Source organism: Mirounga angustirostris, unplaced genomic scaffold (genome assembly GCF_029215605.1).
Source record: "Mirounga angustirostris isolate CCGP_5_RB_7025 unplaced genomic scaffold, mMirAng1.0.hap1 SCAF_5, whole genome shotgun sequence".
In the NCBI taxonomy this organism is placed as follows: Eukaryota; Metazoa; Chordata; class Mammalia; order Carnivora; family Phocidae; genus Mirounga; species Mirounga angustirostris.
The window spans coordinates 151,406,379-151,423,339 of NW_026991713.1; the positions used below are offsets into that span (position 1 = coordinate 151,406,379).

Below are 16,961 nucleotides of genomic sequence, written 5' to 3' on the forward strand. Positions count from 1 at the left end.
GGAAGGGGCATCTTGTTCATCGCCTCATCCCGGAACACAGAACAAGGCCAAGCACGTGGTAGCTGTACGTTCATGTTTGACCACCCACCGTCAGGAGCAGGTTAGAACACAAAGCTCAGCCCTTTTCATAAAAGGCGAATCTCAAAAATGGTACCAAACCAGGCGCCTGGGTGGCTCAGTCGGTTAAGCGACTGCCTTCGGCTCAGGTCATGATCCTGGAGTCCCGGGCTCAAGTCCCGCATCGGGCTCCCTGCTCAGCCGGGAGTCTGCTTCTCCCTCTGACCCTCCTCCCTCTTGTGCTCTGTCTCTCATTCTGTCTCGCAAATAAATAAATAAAATCTTTAAAAAAAAAAAAATGGTACCAAACCCAGGCCTAGTTGTGGTTTTATAAAATAAGCACGGGACTTTTGACCTTAAACTGGAAGCCACACAGGCTCCAGCTCCAGCTTTCTCTCTCCGGGAGAGAAAGCAAACAAGGGTTGCAGCTTTCACACTTGGCCTTCGTTCCCACCTGCAAAGAACTGAATGCAGCTGTTGATGAGTGAAAAAGAGTTTTTATTTCCTTGTGCGAAAGAACATTCCAAGTTAGGCTAGTCAGTCACACTGGGGCGAGTCCTTCTCACACAAGAGACGGGGGTAGAATAAGTACTTTAAGTCGTACTTAGTCTGGGCTAAGCAGTAAGCAATCTCCTTGTCACACTTGCACAAGAGCTCCTGGCATTTGTTCTCCGCTGGTCCTGGAAGAAGTGGGGAAACTGAGTTAGAGCAGGGCCTCTCAGAGACTTGACAGTAAACACTAGGGAAGCCAAGAAGCTGGAGGCAGGGAGGGTGGTAAGTTGCATCTACCTGACGCTTGGCAATTTACCACGTGATCTCCATCCTGGCAAATTCCGGGGAGGCGGGGGATCAGGGGGAGGCGAGCCGGGGGGGGGGGGCGACATTGGCCCGGTTTTACGGAAAAGAAACCTGAAGTTGCCAGGGAAGTGTTTTCAGATGGAAAAGTCCAAAGTCCATGCGACCTTCTGGCTTCTCTTCCGCATCAACATTACACTACCTCCCCGGAGGATCCGTGCAGATAAGCAGTAGGTGCCTGGGAACGATCCAGGGCGCTTTTTTGGAGTGCCTGCTCTGCTACTTCCTAGCTAGGTGACCTTGCCCAAGGTTTCTGAGCCAAGTCCTCGCTGGAAACGTGGGTCACGGAGAAGCCCATGTAGGGCGCCCAGCAGCGGCTTGGCAAGGGACGGGCACTCGGTCAATGTCGGCTCCGCCTGCATCTCTCTGCCTTCCTTCTCCACGTCTCTTCCCCCTGCTCCTTCAAGAGCGTATTCCATCTTCCCCTTCCAGCTTGAGCCTGCCTTGTAGAGACGCAGAGGGTGCCACCCGAAGGTCAGTCTCCGCCTTGGCAGTAATCCCACCATTGGAGATTCACTGCTTGGGGTTAGAAAGATTCCCTGATCTTCAAGTGGTATTTTACTAATCTAGAAGGCATGATGCCTGAAACAGCTTTGGAAATCCCACCTAACCATGCCACCCACTGCCTCTTAGTGTGGGCTTTTAATTATTCACATACATGTAAATACAAAACCCACCCACCATTGAATCCTTCCAAATTGCCTCCAGAGGCAGAGTGAAGCACCAGCTTTGGAGTTAACCAGCTCGATCAGGGATGTAGCAGCTCTGTGCCTTTAGACACATCACTTCATCCCTTCTAGGTGTCTCCTCAGGGCAACACAGGGATACTAATAGTACCTACTTCTAAGGGCTGCTGGGAGATCGAAAAGACACCCAACAGATCAGTTTACCCAATGGGTAAAATGCAGGGCATACAGTAGACACTCAGTAAGCTGGAGCCGACCTCCTTCGGCAGCCAGCCACTCTTTAAGGATCCTCTCATGTTCCTTGGAGGGGCGCCTGGGTGGCTCAGTCGGTTAAGCGTCTGCCTTCGGCTCAGGTCATGATCCCAGGGTCCTGGGATCGAGCCCCGCATCGAGCCCCGCATCGGGCTCCCAGCTCCACGGGAAGCCTGCTTCTCCCTCTCCCACTCCCCCTGCTTGTGTTCTCTCTCTCTGTGTCAAATAAATAAAATCTTACAAAAATTTAAAAATCCCCTCGTTTTTAAATAGTAAGTCAATTATTAAATAAGTTATAATTTAGGGCGCCTGGGTGGCTCAGTTGGTTAAGCGACTGCCTTCGGCTCAGGTCATGATCCTGGAGTCCCGGGATCGAGTCCCATATCGGGCTCCTTGCTCAGCAGGGGGTCTGCTTCTCCCTCTGACCCTCCCCCCTCTCATGTGCTCTCTCTTTCTCATTCTCTCTCTCTCAAATAAATAAATAAAATCTTTAAAAAAAAAATAAGTTATAATTTAATTATATTACATGGTATTAAACTACATTAAACAAATTTAAAAATAAATAAAAAATTAATTCTATCATTGCCATAAGTAGAAAACGAAAATCTTATACCATAAATTAAGAAACTGGTCGAAAAACAACAAAAACCAGTGGAGGTAAATTTCTAATATTAAAGGCTAGTTAGATAATATTGCCTCCCTAAAGGCTGTAAGCCCCAAATCGGGGTGTCTTGGTTAAAAGCAGGGAGATTAGCAAGTGTAAGAGAGGTTTAACCTTTCCAGCTGTTCAACCATCCCACAACAGACGCTTAATCCTTGCCTAACTGGAAAAATTAATAGAGAACCGAAAGAGAACATTTTTCTCATATAAATTCATCATGAAGCTTCCCAAACTCTAGAAAACTACTGGAAGGGAGGACCAAACACAAACACCCCCCAAATCCAAAAGCCTCTGTTTAAACGCTTGCAAAATGCCTTGGTTATAATTCATTAAATCAATAACAACAAGAGGTCAGGACGACGGACGCCAGGCTTTATTGTGCATTTATGCAGAACCAGGCACCGAGCAAAGGGCTTCATGGTCCCCATCTCACCCAGCCCTCAGGGCTGTGCCACAGGGCACCCCAACCTTCCAGAGGAGAAATCCAAGAAGGGGCGAGAAGACTAGGACCCCAACTGGGTCTCGTGACCCGTCTGCAGGAAGGGAATGGTGCAAGGACTCAGGACACGCCCACCCTTGCAATTCATGTTTGTAACACAGCATTCTTTAATAGGGTTTTAATGACATGAGAAACAGCTTATACTTCGGCAAAAAATAAAGGGTACAAAACATACTGCCGTATTTTTTTTTTACACTTGATCTTAGCCAAAAGGCCGAGAAGCGATGCCAGGTATTTTTTTAATGATGCACTTGAAAAAGATAGGGAAAACACCAGAAGGTTAGTCAAGGGGTTGTCTGTATAGTATCAATGGGACCCTCTCGCTCTGACATCATCACCCACCACTCTCATCTAGGTGACTCCGCTCCAGCCTCACCATCCTCCTTGAGCTTCTTGGACCACCCAGACATTCATTCCTGCCTCAGGGCCTTTGCACTGGCTGTTCCTATCATTTCTTTACATGGCTCCTTTCACATTCCCCAGGTCTCTGTTTCAGTGGCATTTTATCACTGCTTCTCTGGCCCCAGACCATTCTATATAAAAGAGTATCCCTTACCTTGCTCCCCTGCATTTTTTTATTGCGGTGAAATTCCCAAAACAAAATTTACCATTTTAACGTGCACGAGTCAGCGGCATTTAGTACCTTCACAGTGTTGTGCAACCATCACTCCTCTCTAGATCCAAAATATTTCTATCACTCCAAAAGAAACTTCATACCCATTAAGAAGTCACTCCCCATTAGGGCACCTGGGTGGCTCAGTTGGTTAAGCGACTGCCTTCGGCTCAGGTCATGATCCTGGAGTCCCAGGATCGAGCCCCGTGTCAGGCTCCCTGCTCGGTGGGGAGTCTGCTTCTCCTTCTGACCCTTTCCCCTCTCATGCTCTCTCTCACTCTCTCTCCCTCCAATAAATAAATAAAATCTTTAAAAAAAAAAAGAAGTCACTCCCCATTTCCCCTCACCTGAGTCCCACTGATCTCTTCGGGCAACCACTAATCTGCTTTCCATCTCCATGGATTTGCCTATTCTGGACATTTCATAAAAATGGAGTCACACAGCATGTGACCGTTTGCGTCTGGCTTCTCTCTCTTAGCATCACGTTCTCAAGATTCATCCACGTTGTAGCAGGTATGATGCTTCACCTACTTTATTTTCCAACCCAGTACTTATAACAGCAATGAGCACAGACACTATAATCCCACCCTCCTCCTTTTAGACTACAGAATCTTGTTTCTCCATCTTGCCCAAAACCTAGCATGGAGCCTGACACAGAAGAGATTCTCAATAATATCTGCTGGGAGGACGATAGGATAGCCATACGCTGTTTCCAATCCTCATACAAACCCGGCACCTAAATTTTATTATTCTCATTTTACAGATGAGGAAAGCAGAGCTCAGAGGGATTCAGTAACTTGTCCAAGATCACAACACTAAGCAGGGAGGGGAACCAGGATTCCAGCCCAGAATCAGCTGACCCAACACCTATACTGACCTTGTGCTCCAACCCAAAGTTTCTTCCTTCCTTCCTTCCTTCCTTCCTTCCTTCCTTCCTTCCTGCCTGCCTTCTTTCCTTCCTTCCTTCCTTCGAAAGAGAGTGAGGGAGGGTAGGGGTGCGCAGAGGGAGAGAGAGTCTTAAGCAGGCTCCACACTCAGCACGGAGCCTGATTTGGGGCTTGATCTCACAACCCTGAGATTATGACCTGAGCCGAAATCAAGAGTCAGATGCTTAACTGACCGAGCCACCCAGGCGCCCCAGAAAGTTTCTTTGAAAAGCAAGACATGGTCTCACCACTCCATAGCCTCAGGAACGCAACAGCATCATGTTATTCAAGAATAAAAACTTAAAAGGAAAAAACAGCCCCCAAGGATTAAGCTTAAAATAAAGACCTTCCAGTAAATATTATCATAGGCTTTAAAATTTTTTTAATATATTTAAGTCAGGCCCATAAATGGAAAATGGGCAACACCTGTAATTAGGTAAACGGCTATGTTCAGAGTATCTCCAAACAGAAGAAGAGAATATTTTTAGCCAAAAACAAATGCAGAATAGATATTTTGGTTCTTTTCGTTTGGTTCAGGGAGGCCAGTTCTGTAAACAGGCATGAACTCCACCAGCAGACACACCAATAAATAGTTTACAGACATCGCCTTCGCATGCTTAGCGGCAAGCCGAACATGCAGTTGAAGGGACAAGGGAGAGAACTTCAACCGATTTCCCAGTCAAGCCCCATTTCATCTCCTTTCTGCCCACCCTGGGGCTGGACAGTCTGGGGGCAGTCTGTGGGCAGGGGATGCACCCAGGAGTGGGCACATGACCACCACATTAAGCGAGTCACTTCCTTCCCTGAGCTTCATTCAGTTTCCCCAACTCTAAATAAGAGAGCTGGACAAGACCATGTCTGGGACACTTTGGGTCCTAAAAATTGATATTATGTCTCCATATTAATTCAGCTTTCCTCTTATACCAACTGCTACTTCATGCTAAGGAGATACAGCTGAGAGTCCAAGAATATCTAAGACCATCCTTCCGGTAACCCTTATGACGTCTTCCTTCCCTGCAGTGCAGGAGTGGTGGGTTTAATGGAGAGTCATGCCAGATCCTCTGTTCTCTCTAATGGAGGTAGTGGAGGTCAGAGAGAGGTTCAGATCAGGCTGACAGCTGGAGGAGAAGGGAAGGGAAAGAGTAACAACCCAGTCCAATCTGTTTATCATGTTATAAACACTTTTTTCATCTTTGCAATACCCATCTTCCAGGTAAGGAAACTGAGGCCCAGGGAAGTCATCCATCTAGGGCCAAGTGAATCTCAACAAGGGTACTAAGACTATTCAATGGGGAAAAAATGAGTCTCAAATGATGCTAGAACAACTGGATATACACATGCGAAAGAATTAAGTTGGATCCCTACCTCATACTATACACAAACATTAACTCAAAGTGGATCAGTGACCTAAATGTAAGAGTTCAGATTATAAAACTGTTAGAAGAAAAGAGGGGTAAGTCTTCATGACATAGGATCTGGCAGTGGATTCTTAGGACACCAAATACACAATCAACAAAAGACAAAATAGATATTTGCATCCAAGATGTTATCAATAAAATGCAAAGACGACCTACAAAATGGGAGAAAACGTCTGCAAATCACATATCTGATAAGGGTCTAGAATCCAAAATATATAAAGAACTCTTATAACTCAATAATAAAAAGACAACCCAATTAAAAATGAGCAGAGGGGTGCCTGGTGGACTCAGTCGGTAGAGCGTGTGACTCTCAATCTTGGGGTTGTGAGTTCAAGCCCCGTATCAGGTGTAGAGATTACTTAAAAATAAAAATGTTAAAAATATATAAACAAATAAAAAAATAAAAATGAGCAAAAGACTTGAATAGACATTTCTCCAAAGAAAATATTAAAAAGGCCAACAAGCACATGAAAACATGCTCAACATCATTAGTCATGAGGCAAATGCAAACCCAAACCACAATGAGATACACTCAACACCTCTACTAAAAGCAAACAAAACAAACAGGAAGATAACAAGTGTTGACAAGGCTATAGAGAAACTAGATCCCTCATACATGGCTAATGAGAATGTGAAGGGGTACAGCTTCTGTAGAAAAGTTTGGTGGTTCCTCAAAAAGTAAAAAGAGAATTACCAGATGACCCAGCAATTCCACTCATAGTGATATCTCCCAAAGAAATGGAAACAGATGCTCAAACAAATACTTGCTCCCAAATGTTCAGAGTAGCACTATTCCCAGTACTCAGCAGGTGCAAAAAGCCCAATGTCCACCAACGGATGAATGGATGAACAGAATGTGGTCTATCCCTACAAAGGGAATGTTACTCAGCCATAGAAAGGAATGAAGTTCAGCTACCTGCTACCACATGGATGAACCTTGAAAATATGATGCTAAGTGGAAGAAGCCATACACCAAAGGCCACAGATTGTATGACTTCATTTATATGAAATATTATATATACTTCATTTGTATGAATTATATAATGTTATATATAATATATATTCTGTTTAATATTCTATGTAATATAATATATACAGTTATATATAATATATATTCTGTTATATATTATTATATACAATAATAGAATTCAATTGAGATATATATTATAACATATAATAACAGAATTCAGTTTATATATATATCTATAAAATTAGAATTGGTAGATCCATACAGAGGGAAAGCAAATTGGTGGTTGCCAGGTGGTGGCGGAAGGGGGAATGAGGACTGACTGCTCAGTGGGGCTCTTTTGAGGGAGAGGGTGGGGTAGGAAGAAAATCTTTTGGAGCTAGACAGAGGTGGTGGATGACATTATGAATGTATTAAATATCACTAAAGCTTATACTGTAAATATTTAATTTTGCATTATGTTTATCTCAATTAAAAATAAGAAAGGAAAAAAAAATTTCTGGGTCAGCAGCCTTACCTACCTTGTACGTGTACTATTACTTCCCATATTTGTTACTTTTTAAGATTTTATTTTTAAGTAATCTTCCCACCCAACGTGGGGCTCAAACTCACGACCCCAGATCAAGAGTCACATGCTCCACCAACTGAGCCAGCCAAGTGCCCCATTACTTCCTTTTCTTTTTCTTTTTTTAAGAGAGAGAGAGAGAGTGTGTATATGCCTGTGAGTGGGGGAGGGGCAGAGCCAGAGGGAATGAGAGAATCCCAAGCAGGCTCCACACCCAGCACAGCGGAGCCCAACACAGGGCTCGATCCCACAAACCCGAGATCACAACCTGAGCCAAAATCAAGATTTGGATGCTCAATCAACTGAGCCAACCAAGCACCCCTACTTCCTATTTTTAAAATGGATTCAGCTTTTTGATTTATTTGAAAGGAAACTGTATGTGGAAAATACCATCCAAAAGAAGGTAATCTTAAAAATAAATGCATCAGTCCTTTTCTTACTGCTTTGTTTAAAAAAAAAAAAAAACACCAGTAAGGTTAAAAAAAACAAAAAACAGTAATGTTAAAAAAAAAAAAGCAAAAAACCAGTAAGGTTGCTCTGAGGGACACTTAGCATTTTTTTAAAGATTTTATTTATTTATTTGAGAGAGTGAGCGAGCAAGAGAGAGCATGAGCGGGAGAAGGCGCAGAGGGAGAGGGAGAAGCAGGCTCCCCACTGAGCAGGGAGCCCGATGCAGGGCTCGATCCCAGGATCCTGGGATCACGACCTGAGCTGAAGGTGGACACTTAACTGACTGAGCCACCCAGGTGCCCCAACATTTAACATTTTTAATTATTGTTTTATTTTTCTTTAAACTCCTTAAGTGGTTGGTCATGTAAAATGTACAATGAAGTTAGGATGGATTCTGTTACAATTATCCTCATTAAATACATACTGCTTGCACGTAAAGACAAATAAGTAGATAAATGGGTAGGTAGATAGATAAATAGGAAGAATTTTTTTTAAGGCAGAATTCAATTGATGAACAGAAAGTGTTCTTGGATATGAGCCTGCTCTCTCTGTTAAAAAAAAAAAAAATCATCAAGTGTTCCAGGGATGTTAAAGCTAAATTAACACTGAACTGAGACTTTCTCCTCCACAAAGTTAGGAAGATTAAAAGAGAGGGGCGCCTGGTTGGCTCAGTTGGTTAAGCGTCTGCCTTCAGCTCGGGTCATGATCCCAGGGTCCTGGGATCGAGCCCCTCATCGGGCTCCCTGCTCGGCGGAAAGCCTGCTTCTCCCTCTCCCTCTGGCCCTCTCCCTGACCTCTGCTTTTGCTCTCTCTCTCTCCTCTCAAATAAATAAATAAAATATTAAAAAAAAGAAATATTTCTTTTCCATAACCAAATGAAGAGCACAAGGGAAGTGAAATGTGGTAATTGTTACTTGGCCTCAATGTGAGGCAATAGGGCATGGTGGGGACTGGGGCAGATGGGAGAGAGAGGCCCTCCCCATAATTGGCAGCCCCTCTAAGCTCCAGCCAATGGTTGCTACCAGGTCTGATGATATTGGACCCCCCAATTTTTTTAAGGAAAACCGGACATTCAGAAATTCAGAATTTTTTCATGTGACCTGTTTTGACTTTTCAAATACTGGCTCAAATTGCTTTTCTAAACATTGTGCAGGTGAAGCAAGACATTTGCAGGACAAACATGGCCCAGGGGACACCAACCTGCAATACTATTAGCCCTATTTTGAGAGATGAGGGCACAGTGTTCCAGAGAGAGGAAGGGGTTTGCCTGGGGTCCCCAAATGGTAAGTGGTAGGATGTCTCTAGAACACGGGCTTGTTCCACTGGTTCAGCCTTAGGGAAGACGGGCCAGTGAAATGAACACTCATATTACAGGCTCAGTCCAGGTTCTATATCCCCCCATTCACCAGCGGGGAACCCAGCCCCAGCCCATGGCGTCTGGTCCTTAGTGCTGGACGTTTGGGGCGGGCGCCTCAGAACCATGGTGCAGGGGGGGTTATCAAACCACGCCAAGGTGGAGCTGGCCTGCATCTTGAGAGGATCACACGCTGGAGCTGGGGGTGAGGACATGGAGACTCAGGCCTCTCCCACTAAGTTCTTTCCTTTCATTTTCTTTTGGTTCCTAACATTTTGTTGTGGAAAATTTCAAACCCACAGAAAAGCTGAAAGAATAGCAGAGAACATCTGTACACCTGCCTTGCCACGTCTACCAATGACATTCTGCTTCTTCACCTGTCGCCCCTCCGTCTGCCCACCCACCCGTCCATCTGTCCACCTTTTTATTTTATTTCGTTTTGATGCCTTTGCAGAGATTGGGCACTTCACCCGTCCAGAGTTCAGGCTGTGGATTCCTTTTCTTTCTAAGCTTTGGCTCAAAAGTAATTAATGAAGACATTCTTTTTGTAAAGGAAGGGAAACATTACAGGAACGTGAACTTGCCTTCCACCACCCCTGCCTCAGCCTGATCCTGTGTCTAGGGATGACCACAGCCACCCACTGCACGCCCTGTATCTCTACATACCTTTTTCTGAGCTTTGAAGTATCTACAGGTAGCCACGGAAAAGAAGCATGCTACTCTGTTGCAAGCTTCTTCTTCTTCTTTTTTTTTTTTAAACAAAAATTGTGCTTTCCTGGACATGTCGTCCTCCAGTTTGCTTTTCCACTCAACACCTTCTCGCGTCAGCATGAGGTTCTACCTTATCCCTTTCTGCAGGCTGCAGAGTCGTCCACAGTAAGAATAAATCGCAGGTTTAATCTACCCACGCCCCCAGCTGATGGACATTGAGATTGTTTATACCTGGTGTCATTTCTTTTTTAGCTTTTGTCCCGGTTTCTTTGTCTGTTTCCGTAAGTGCTCCGTGTTAAAGATCACTTAGAGTAGGTAACCCCTGGGGGTGGTCTCTGCAGTGTTGGGAGCAGCGGTGAGTTACTGCAGCCGGGACGCCCGGGGCCGCTGGGGCGGGCGGGGGGAGGGGGGGAGGCACGGGCCCTGCTGGGGACTCACCGCAGACGATGCTCTGATTGACACACTGCCAGGGGTAGCGCTCCATCTTGGGTCTGCAGCCAGCCTGCTCAGCCTGCGTGTAGCAGCAGTCATGCCGGTGACAGCACCTGGGGATGGCAGGCAGGCAGACCAGCAGCTGGGTGGAGGCAGGGATGCTCTCCCGGCCAGGACTCTGGGTACGTGAGGACACGCAGGGAGCCAGCATCTTCTGGTCCAAGCTGTGTCCCCAAGAATCCCCACCCTGGGAAATAATTTTGCTGGCCCCAGTGTGTGGGGTGTGCCCTGGCTGCGTCCCCTGGCCCCTGCCTGCCTCATTCTGTGTCTCTGAGCTCCCGCGCACCTGCCTCCTCTCTGTGCCGGGAGTGAGCTGAGCCCCGCCTGCCTCCTGACTTTGCGTGGGACCTGTCCTCTGCCTGGGATGGCTTCCTGTCCATCCTTCCTCCCTCCAGGTCTCAGCCTAAGAACCAGCTCCCATCCCAAGATGTCATCCAGCTCCTGACCTCCCCAGTCAATGACGGTCTCCTGGTTACACCCTCTCATACAACTGGGTTCCTTCCCTTCACGGCAGATTTATAACAAGACTCTCATTTTAGGGAGAAGACTGATGAGCATCCGTCCTCTGCAGTGGCCAGAGCTCTGTCAGGACAGGACCATTTCTGTCCTGCTCTCCACAGTGTCCCCAGTGTCCACTCCAGGGTCTGCTACATAATGGGACCTCAATAATAATAATAATGATAATTTGCTGTTGAGCAATTCTGAGAAACATCCACAAATGTCTCCAAACCTGCCCATTATTCATTCATTCACTGGTACAGTCTCCATCCAGCTACTAGTCCTTCTGTGTCCAGAGCCCATAATGGGATCTGGCAGGGAGAGGTCAGCCAGATGCCACTCTGCCCTCAAGGAGCCCCCAGTCTGATGGGGGGAGGCAGACAAGCCTCCAGACACCACGTGCATGGTGAGAAGTGCTAGAACGTGGGATAAGGGGTCAGGGGGGGACTCTGGGAACCCAGAAGGGTCAATGCCTGAGCTGCATCTGGGAGGATGTGTAGGAAGCAGGCAACCATGCCCAGGAGACTTGGAAGCATGAGACTGAGCAAATACCTGTCTGGGACAGTCAAATCCTCCAAGCCAGGGAAGAGACCATCACATGGTGCCCTCTGCCACCTCCTACTGGCTGTGTGGAAATGGCTGAGTGGCCGTGCCTCCCTGAGCCTCAGGAGACAGCCGTCCTGCCCACCTCGGAGGATAAATGAAAGGAAGTCCCGGGAAGATCTAAATAAACCCTCAGCCTTGCACAGAACGGGCATTTCTCACATGGTAGCGGAGCCCAGCGGGTAGGGGCATAAATCCAGCCGGGCTGCCTGGGTTCGGATCCCAGCCCCCACCCCTCACTGTCTCTGTGGCCCCAGACAAATTAATCTCTCCTGCCTCAGTGTCCTCATCTCTGAAATGGGGTTGTTGTGAGGACTGAGAGGGCTTCTCAGAACGGTTCCTGGTGCATAATATGTCTGATTAAGCCTATGTTCTTTTTTCAGCCCAAGTAATTCATTGCATGGCCAGGCTGGGGGCGGGGGGGCAGCTGTGACACCCGGGGTGTGTCCTCAGTGGCCCCGTCACCCAGGAGGCCCTCTGCCTGCCAGGTTGTACTGCGTGCTAGGACCTTGCTAGTCCAAACAGAAACCTCGGTTGTGCGTATTTCCTTAGAGAGGCCTTAACTACCCCAGGGGGTGGGGGACCTTCTAAGCCCGGGCCCAAGCATGCACTCACCAGTCGATGGCGTCGCGGGGCTGGCCATGGCCTCCCACACCACAATAGCAGCCATAGCTTATGTAGGACAGGGGGCTGCGGCTGCCAACACAGTTCACGGTCCCTGCCAGTTCTAGAAGCCCACGCCGGTGCACATGTGACCTCTGGGAAGCTAGAGGGAAACAAAGGTCAGAGATTGCAGGGCAGGGCTTGGGGAAGGGCACTAGTGTGGGAAGGGCTTGGATGACTGTTTGGGTTTGAATCCCGCTCTTCCTACTTCCTCGCTGTGTGAACTTGAACAACTTACTCAACCTCTCTGTGCCTTGGTTTCCTTGTTTATACAATAGGGAGGATGAAACGGCATCATGCATGTAAAGCCCCTGGCACATGCCCGCCTCTACTATTCATGTCTCCAAGGCAGCCCTGAAAGAGAAAACAAGTCACGGAGCCGCGGCATCCCAAAGGTCGCACCACTGCGCCTTTGCAAAGGCTGGCGCGGCTTCCTGGAATGTCCTGATTTCCAATCTCCTGCCCTCGTCTACTCCTCCTCAGACTGCTAGCCCCGAATCAAATGTCTGTCCAGTTGCCTGTGCTGGGCACTGGGTAACAGAAATGAGCTAAACAGGGTCCATGCCACCAGGCTCCCCTGCAGGGGCTTTCCTGTCCATGGATCTCCCCTGCCCCCCACCGTGCCCCTCCAGACTCGGGCTCGGGGCCTTTTGCATCTTCTCTTATTTTCACTGCCCACGCACGGCTTCCTCCCACACAGGGAGGCCCTGTGGCCTGAGCCCAGCCACCTGTCTGCATCCCAGTGCATCTCTGACACACAGCAATGCACAGGAGGGGTGACTGGACCCCCCACATTTCACAGGTGAGGAAGAGGAGACCAGAGCACCAAGGATGACCCCCACAGTCATACAGCCAACAAGAACCTGATCTTCTTGGGGGGCTCCGACCCAGGCTTCTGACCTCCAAACCGGTGCACCTTCCTCTTCACCCAATAAGGGCAAGGGAAGGGGGCCTGCCAAGGTGACAGAGCTGAGAGGCACCAATGGGGCCACTGCTTGAGGTCAGGGCCCTCCAAACCCACTGTGACCGGGACATCCAATAATCCTTCCGGTGAAGGTAACGAAGGAGTCCGCTCTCTGGCATTGGTCCAAAAAACCAAACAGAGTAACAGTAAGGAGTGTGATCACTTGAACCTCACCCCATACCAAGCACCGTGCTCTCCAGTTGACAGGCATCTCCTATTGTCAAGAGCATAGCCTCTTTGTCTTGCAGGCAGCTGTTATCCCATTTATGGCTGGGGAGCCTGAGGCTTGAAGATGCACGGGGCCGCCGAGGCCTGGAGCAGACACTCACACGGAGACCTGTCTGATTCCTGGGTGTCCACTCTCCGCCGCTTGGGGACAGAGGAGCCAGGCCAGGTCTGTGCATTGCATCTGCCCATAAGGTCTCATCGCTTTTCATCTAAAACAAGTTTTCAGGGCGCCTGGGTGGCTCCGTCCATGAAGCGTCTGCCTTCGGCTCAGGTCATGATTCCAGGGTCCTGAGATGGAGCCCCGCATCGGGCTCCCTGCTCAGCGGGGAACCTGCTTCTCCCTCTCCCTCTGCTGCTCCCCCTGCTTGTGTGTGCTCTCTCTCTCTGTCAAATAAATAAATAAAATCCTTAAAAAAATTTTTTTAAAACAAGTGTTCATCACCCTGACTTTTTTGAAGAGCCAAAATTAAACCCATTGTTGTTTTCTCTCGGTGGAAAAAGTACCATATTTGTGGGGGTGGGGGAATAGAGATGAGTTAAATAGAAAGAAAACATAGAAACCAGTTAAAGGTTTCGCCTTCCTCTCTGGGTGACCAGTCCTCGCTCGCCCAGAACTGGCCAGGTGCGGCTCCCAGCTGCCCATGCATCTGCCCGAAACATCCCGTGGCTCCCACCGTCCAGATATAGCTCAGAGGCCTTGCCACAGCCCAGAGGCCCTGCACGAAGGGGCCCCTCTCTCAACACCCCCATGTCCTCTCTCAACACCCCCATGCAGCCCCTGCTCATCATTAACGTCTCCTCCAGTTGAATTTCCCATCACAGACACCCTGCAGGGCACACACCCTCACCCCATGCTCACCTGTCACCTCCTTCTATAATCTGCCTTGCCCCCAGGTGACCATAGGGGTCTTTACCACACTGTGCAGCTGTCTGCTTATGGGAGTGACCCTCTATTTAACTCTTTTAAAGATTTTATTTATTTATTTGACAGAGAGAGAGAGCACAAGTGGGGGGAGCAGCAGGAAGAGGGAGAAGGAGAAGCTGAAGGCAGATGCCTAACCGACTGAGCCACCCAGGCGCCCCTAGGAGTGACCTTCTCAACTGGGAGCTCTTTTAGGGCAGATTTCTGCTGTAGACAACTCCAGATCCCTGGCACACAGTAAGCTTCCAGAAAAGGTCCCTTGACCTCCGGACCCACCAAGCCCCATGGAACACTCCCTGTGTAAGCATACCTGAAATGGCCCCAGTCCTAACTCCATGCCCCAAAGCTGTCCCCGGAGGTCCCCACCCCAACCTGACCACACTCTGGCAATCTCAGGGTCCTGGGCACAGCCCTCCAGAGAACCAAGGCACGGGGCAGCTGCCCAGCACTGAGTTTGGAACCAAGGAAAACACTCCCTCTGCATCAACTTAGGTGAGGCAGGTCATTCTGGGGTCTGTTTGCTCTGTCTGCCCACGACAGCCTCTACTTGGGAGTGCCAAAGCTGTCCCGGTGTCCCATGGGCCTGAGCGTGCGTGTGTGTGTGTGTGTCTGTGTCTGTGTGTGTGTGTGTATCCACGTCAGGCTGTCTGGTCTGCCTGAGCTTTATGTGTGCATATGTGTGTTCCCTAAGGAGGAGGTCCCTTTGCCTGTGTCCCGGTGTGAACCTGTCCGTGAACCCTACACCTGAGTGCCCACCCAGGTGAGGCTGAAGGTGTCCTGTGCCTCCGTGTCTCCCTGCTTGTGGTGTATCCCTATATTTCCCTGCAAGTGGGTGTGTCTGTACACCCCAGAAATAGTCGGGTGCTGAGGAGACCTCTCTAAGGGTGATGGCCAGGGGCAGGTGAGAAAGCCACCTTCTGTTCTTCACCTGCCCCTCCCAGGTGTCCCCCCCGTAGCCCTACCTTAGACCTCAGGGACAGGTGACTGGAGGGTGCCTTGGGGGGGGGGCGGTGAGGCTGGGGGACAGGGTTCCTGGAAACCTTGTAAAGAATGCATCAGAGAGGCGGGAAAGGAGGGCCGGGGGCTCCCCGGGCCCCGGGAGGCGGTGGAGAGGCTGATGAGTTGGAGGGGTTGCAGAGGGACGGGAAGGCAGGGCTCCCCGTTCCTCCGGGGGGGCCCCCCTCCTCACTCACTCACCAGCGCTGGGCCCGGGTCCGGGTCCCAACAGCAACAGGAGCAGAAGGAGCAGCGGCGGCCGCAGCATTGCGGGCGGGCTCAGAGGCAGCGGACCCATCCGACGGCTGCAGGTGCCGGCAGCTCGGGCCGCGGTGTCGTCTCGGAGCCCCGCACCCCCTCCCCGCCGCCCGGCCCCGCCCGGCCCCGCCTCCGGCCCCGCGGGCAGGCGGGGCGGGCGCTCCCGGACCTCCGCCGCGGGCTCCCCCCGAATGGGCAGGGGCGCGCCGGGCGGGAGGGAGAGTCCCGCTCCAGATGTGCCGGACGGGGACTTGGGGAGAACGACAGAGGGAGGGCGCGGGTCGGTCCAGGAGTAGGCGTGCAACAAAGGTGCTCGGTTGCTGGTACTACTTCAGCCCCCTGCCGGCGCTCACCTGGACGTCCGCGAGGAAGACAAGCCTTGGGGGCCGTGGCGGGGGAAGGGGGGGGAACTGAACTGATCTTGAACATTTTAGTTTAGTTTGTTGGTTTTTTGTTTTGTTTGTTTGTTTGAAGATTTTACTTTATTGGGCGCCTGGGTGGCTCAGCCGGTTAAGCGGCTGCCTTCGGCTCCGGTCATGATCCTGGGGTCCCGGGATCGAGTCCCGCATCGGGCTCCCTGCTCCTTGGGAGTCTGCTTCTCCCTCTGACCCTCCCCCCTCTCATGTGCTCTCTCTCTCTCTCATTCTCTCTCTCAAATAAATAAATAAAATCTTAAAAAAAAAAAAAAGATTTTACTTTATTAAGTCATCTCTATACCCAGCATAGGGCTGGAACCCACAACCCCAAGGTCAAGAGTCGCTCACTCTACCGACTGAGCCAGGCGGCCCCTTAAACATTCTAAATGCAGGAAACTTGGCGCTCCTGATACCCCCTCGAAATCAACCCTCTGCAGCCACCCCCACCCTCACCACCACACCACTGTATTAGGGAAACTGAGGCGGTCCAAGATTGGCCCAAGACAGAGCTGGCATGGTGGGGATGAGGGGGTGAGGCTGCAGAGGTGTGGGAGCACAGCCCACACCCCATCCCCTTCCCGCCTGGGGCATCTCATCTGCATCTGCCCCAGGGCTGTAAGGCTGTGAGGGTCCAAGTGAGGGGCGGAGGTACAAATCCGCAGGAGCTCAGTACTGCAAAGAGATGTTTATTCTCCTTGGTCCCTGGCACTAGCCTATCCAGCTAGTCCGCAATTTCTGTTGATTTTGAGTCATAACTACTTCTGAGAGTGGAACCCCAGACCCCTCCCATCTCCACAGCTAAGCCCTAGTAGAAATAATAGTAACAAAGGTGACGTCATGGCTTACCAGCTATTGTGTGTTAAGGGCACCAGACACGTGATCTTATCCCAACCTCAGACCCCCTGAT

The 16,961-nt window shown here is 49.6% G+C and overlaps 1 protein-coding gene across 1 annotated transcript; it reads right to left on the minus strand.

The window, feature by feature from the left end:
* Positions 1-594: 594 nt before the first annotated feature.
* LOC123842439 (group 10 secretory phospholipase A2-like) lies at positions 595-16,179 on the minus strand. Its single transcript, XM_045871765.3, has 4 exons — positions 15,582-16,179; positions 12,223-12,373; positions 10,453-10,559; positions 595-737 (listed from the first exon to the last, which is right to left on the minus strand). The coding sequence occupies exons 1-4, from the start codon at positions 15,676-15,678 to the stop codon at positions 595-597; spliced, it is 498 nt and encodes a 165-aa protein (XP_045727721.1). The 5' UTR covers positions 15,679-16,179.
* Between the last annotated feature and the right edge of the window lie 782 nt (positions 16,180-16,961).

Coding starts and splice junctions, on each gene's coding strand:
- LOC123842439 (XM_045871765.3), bottom strand. CDS start 15,678: ATGGGTCCGCTGCCTCTGAGCCCGCCCGCAATGCTGCGGCCGCCGCTG. Junction 10,560..12,222: donor CCCCGCGACGCCATCGACTG/GTGAGTGCATGC, acceptor TGCCATCCCCAG/GTGCTGTCACCGGCATGACT. Junction 738..10,452: donor CAATCAGAGCATCGTCTGCG/GTGAGTCCCCAG, acceptor CACTTCTTCCAG/GACCAGCGGAGAACAAATGC.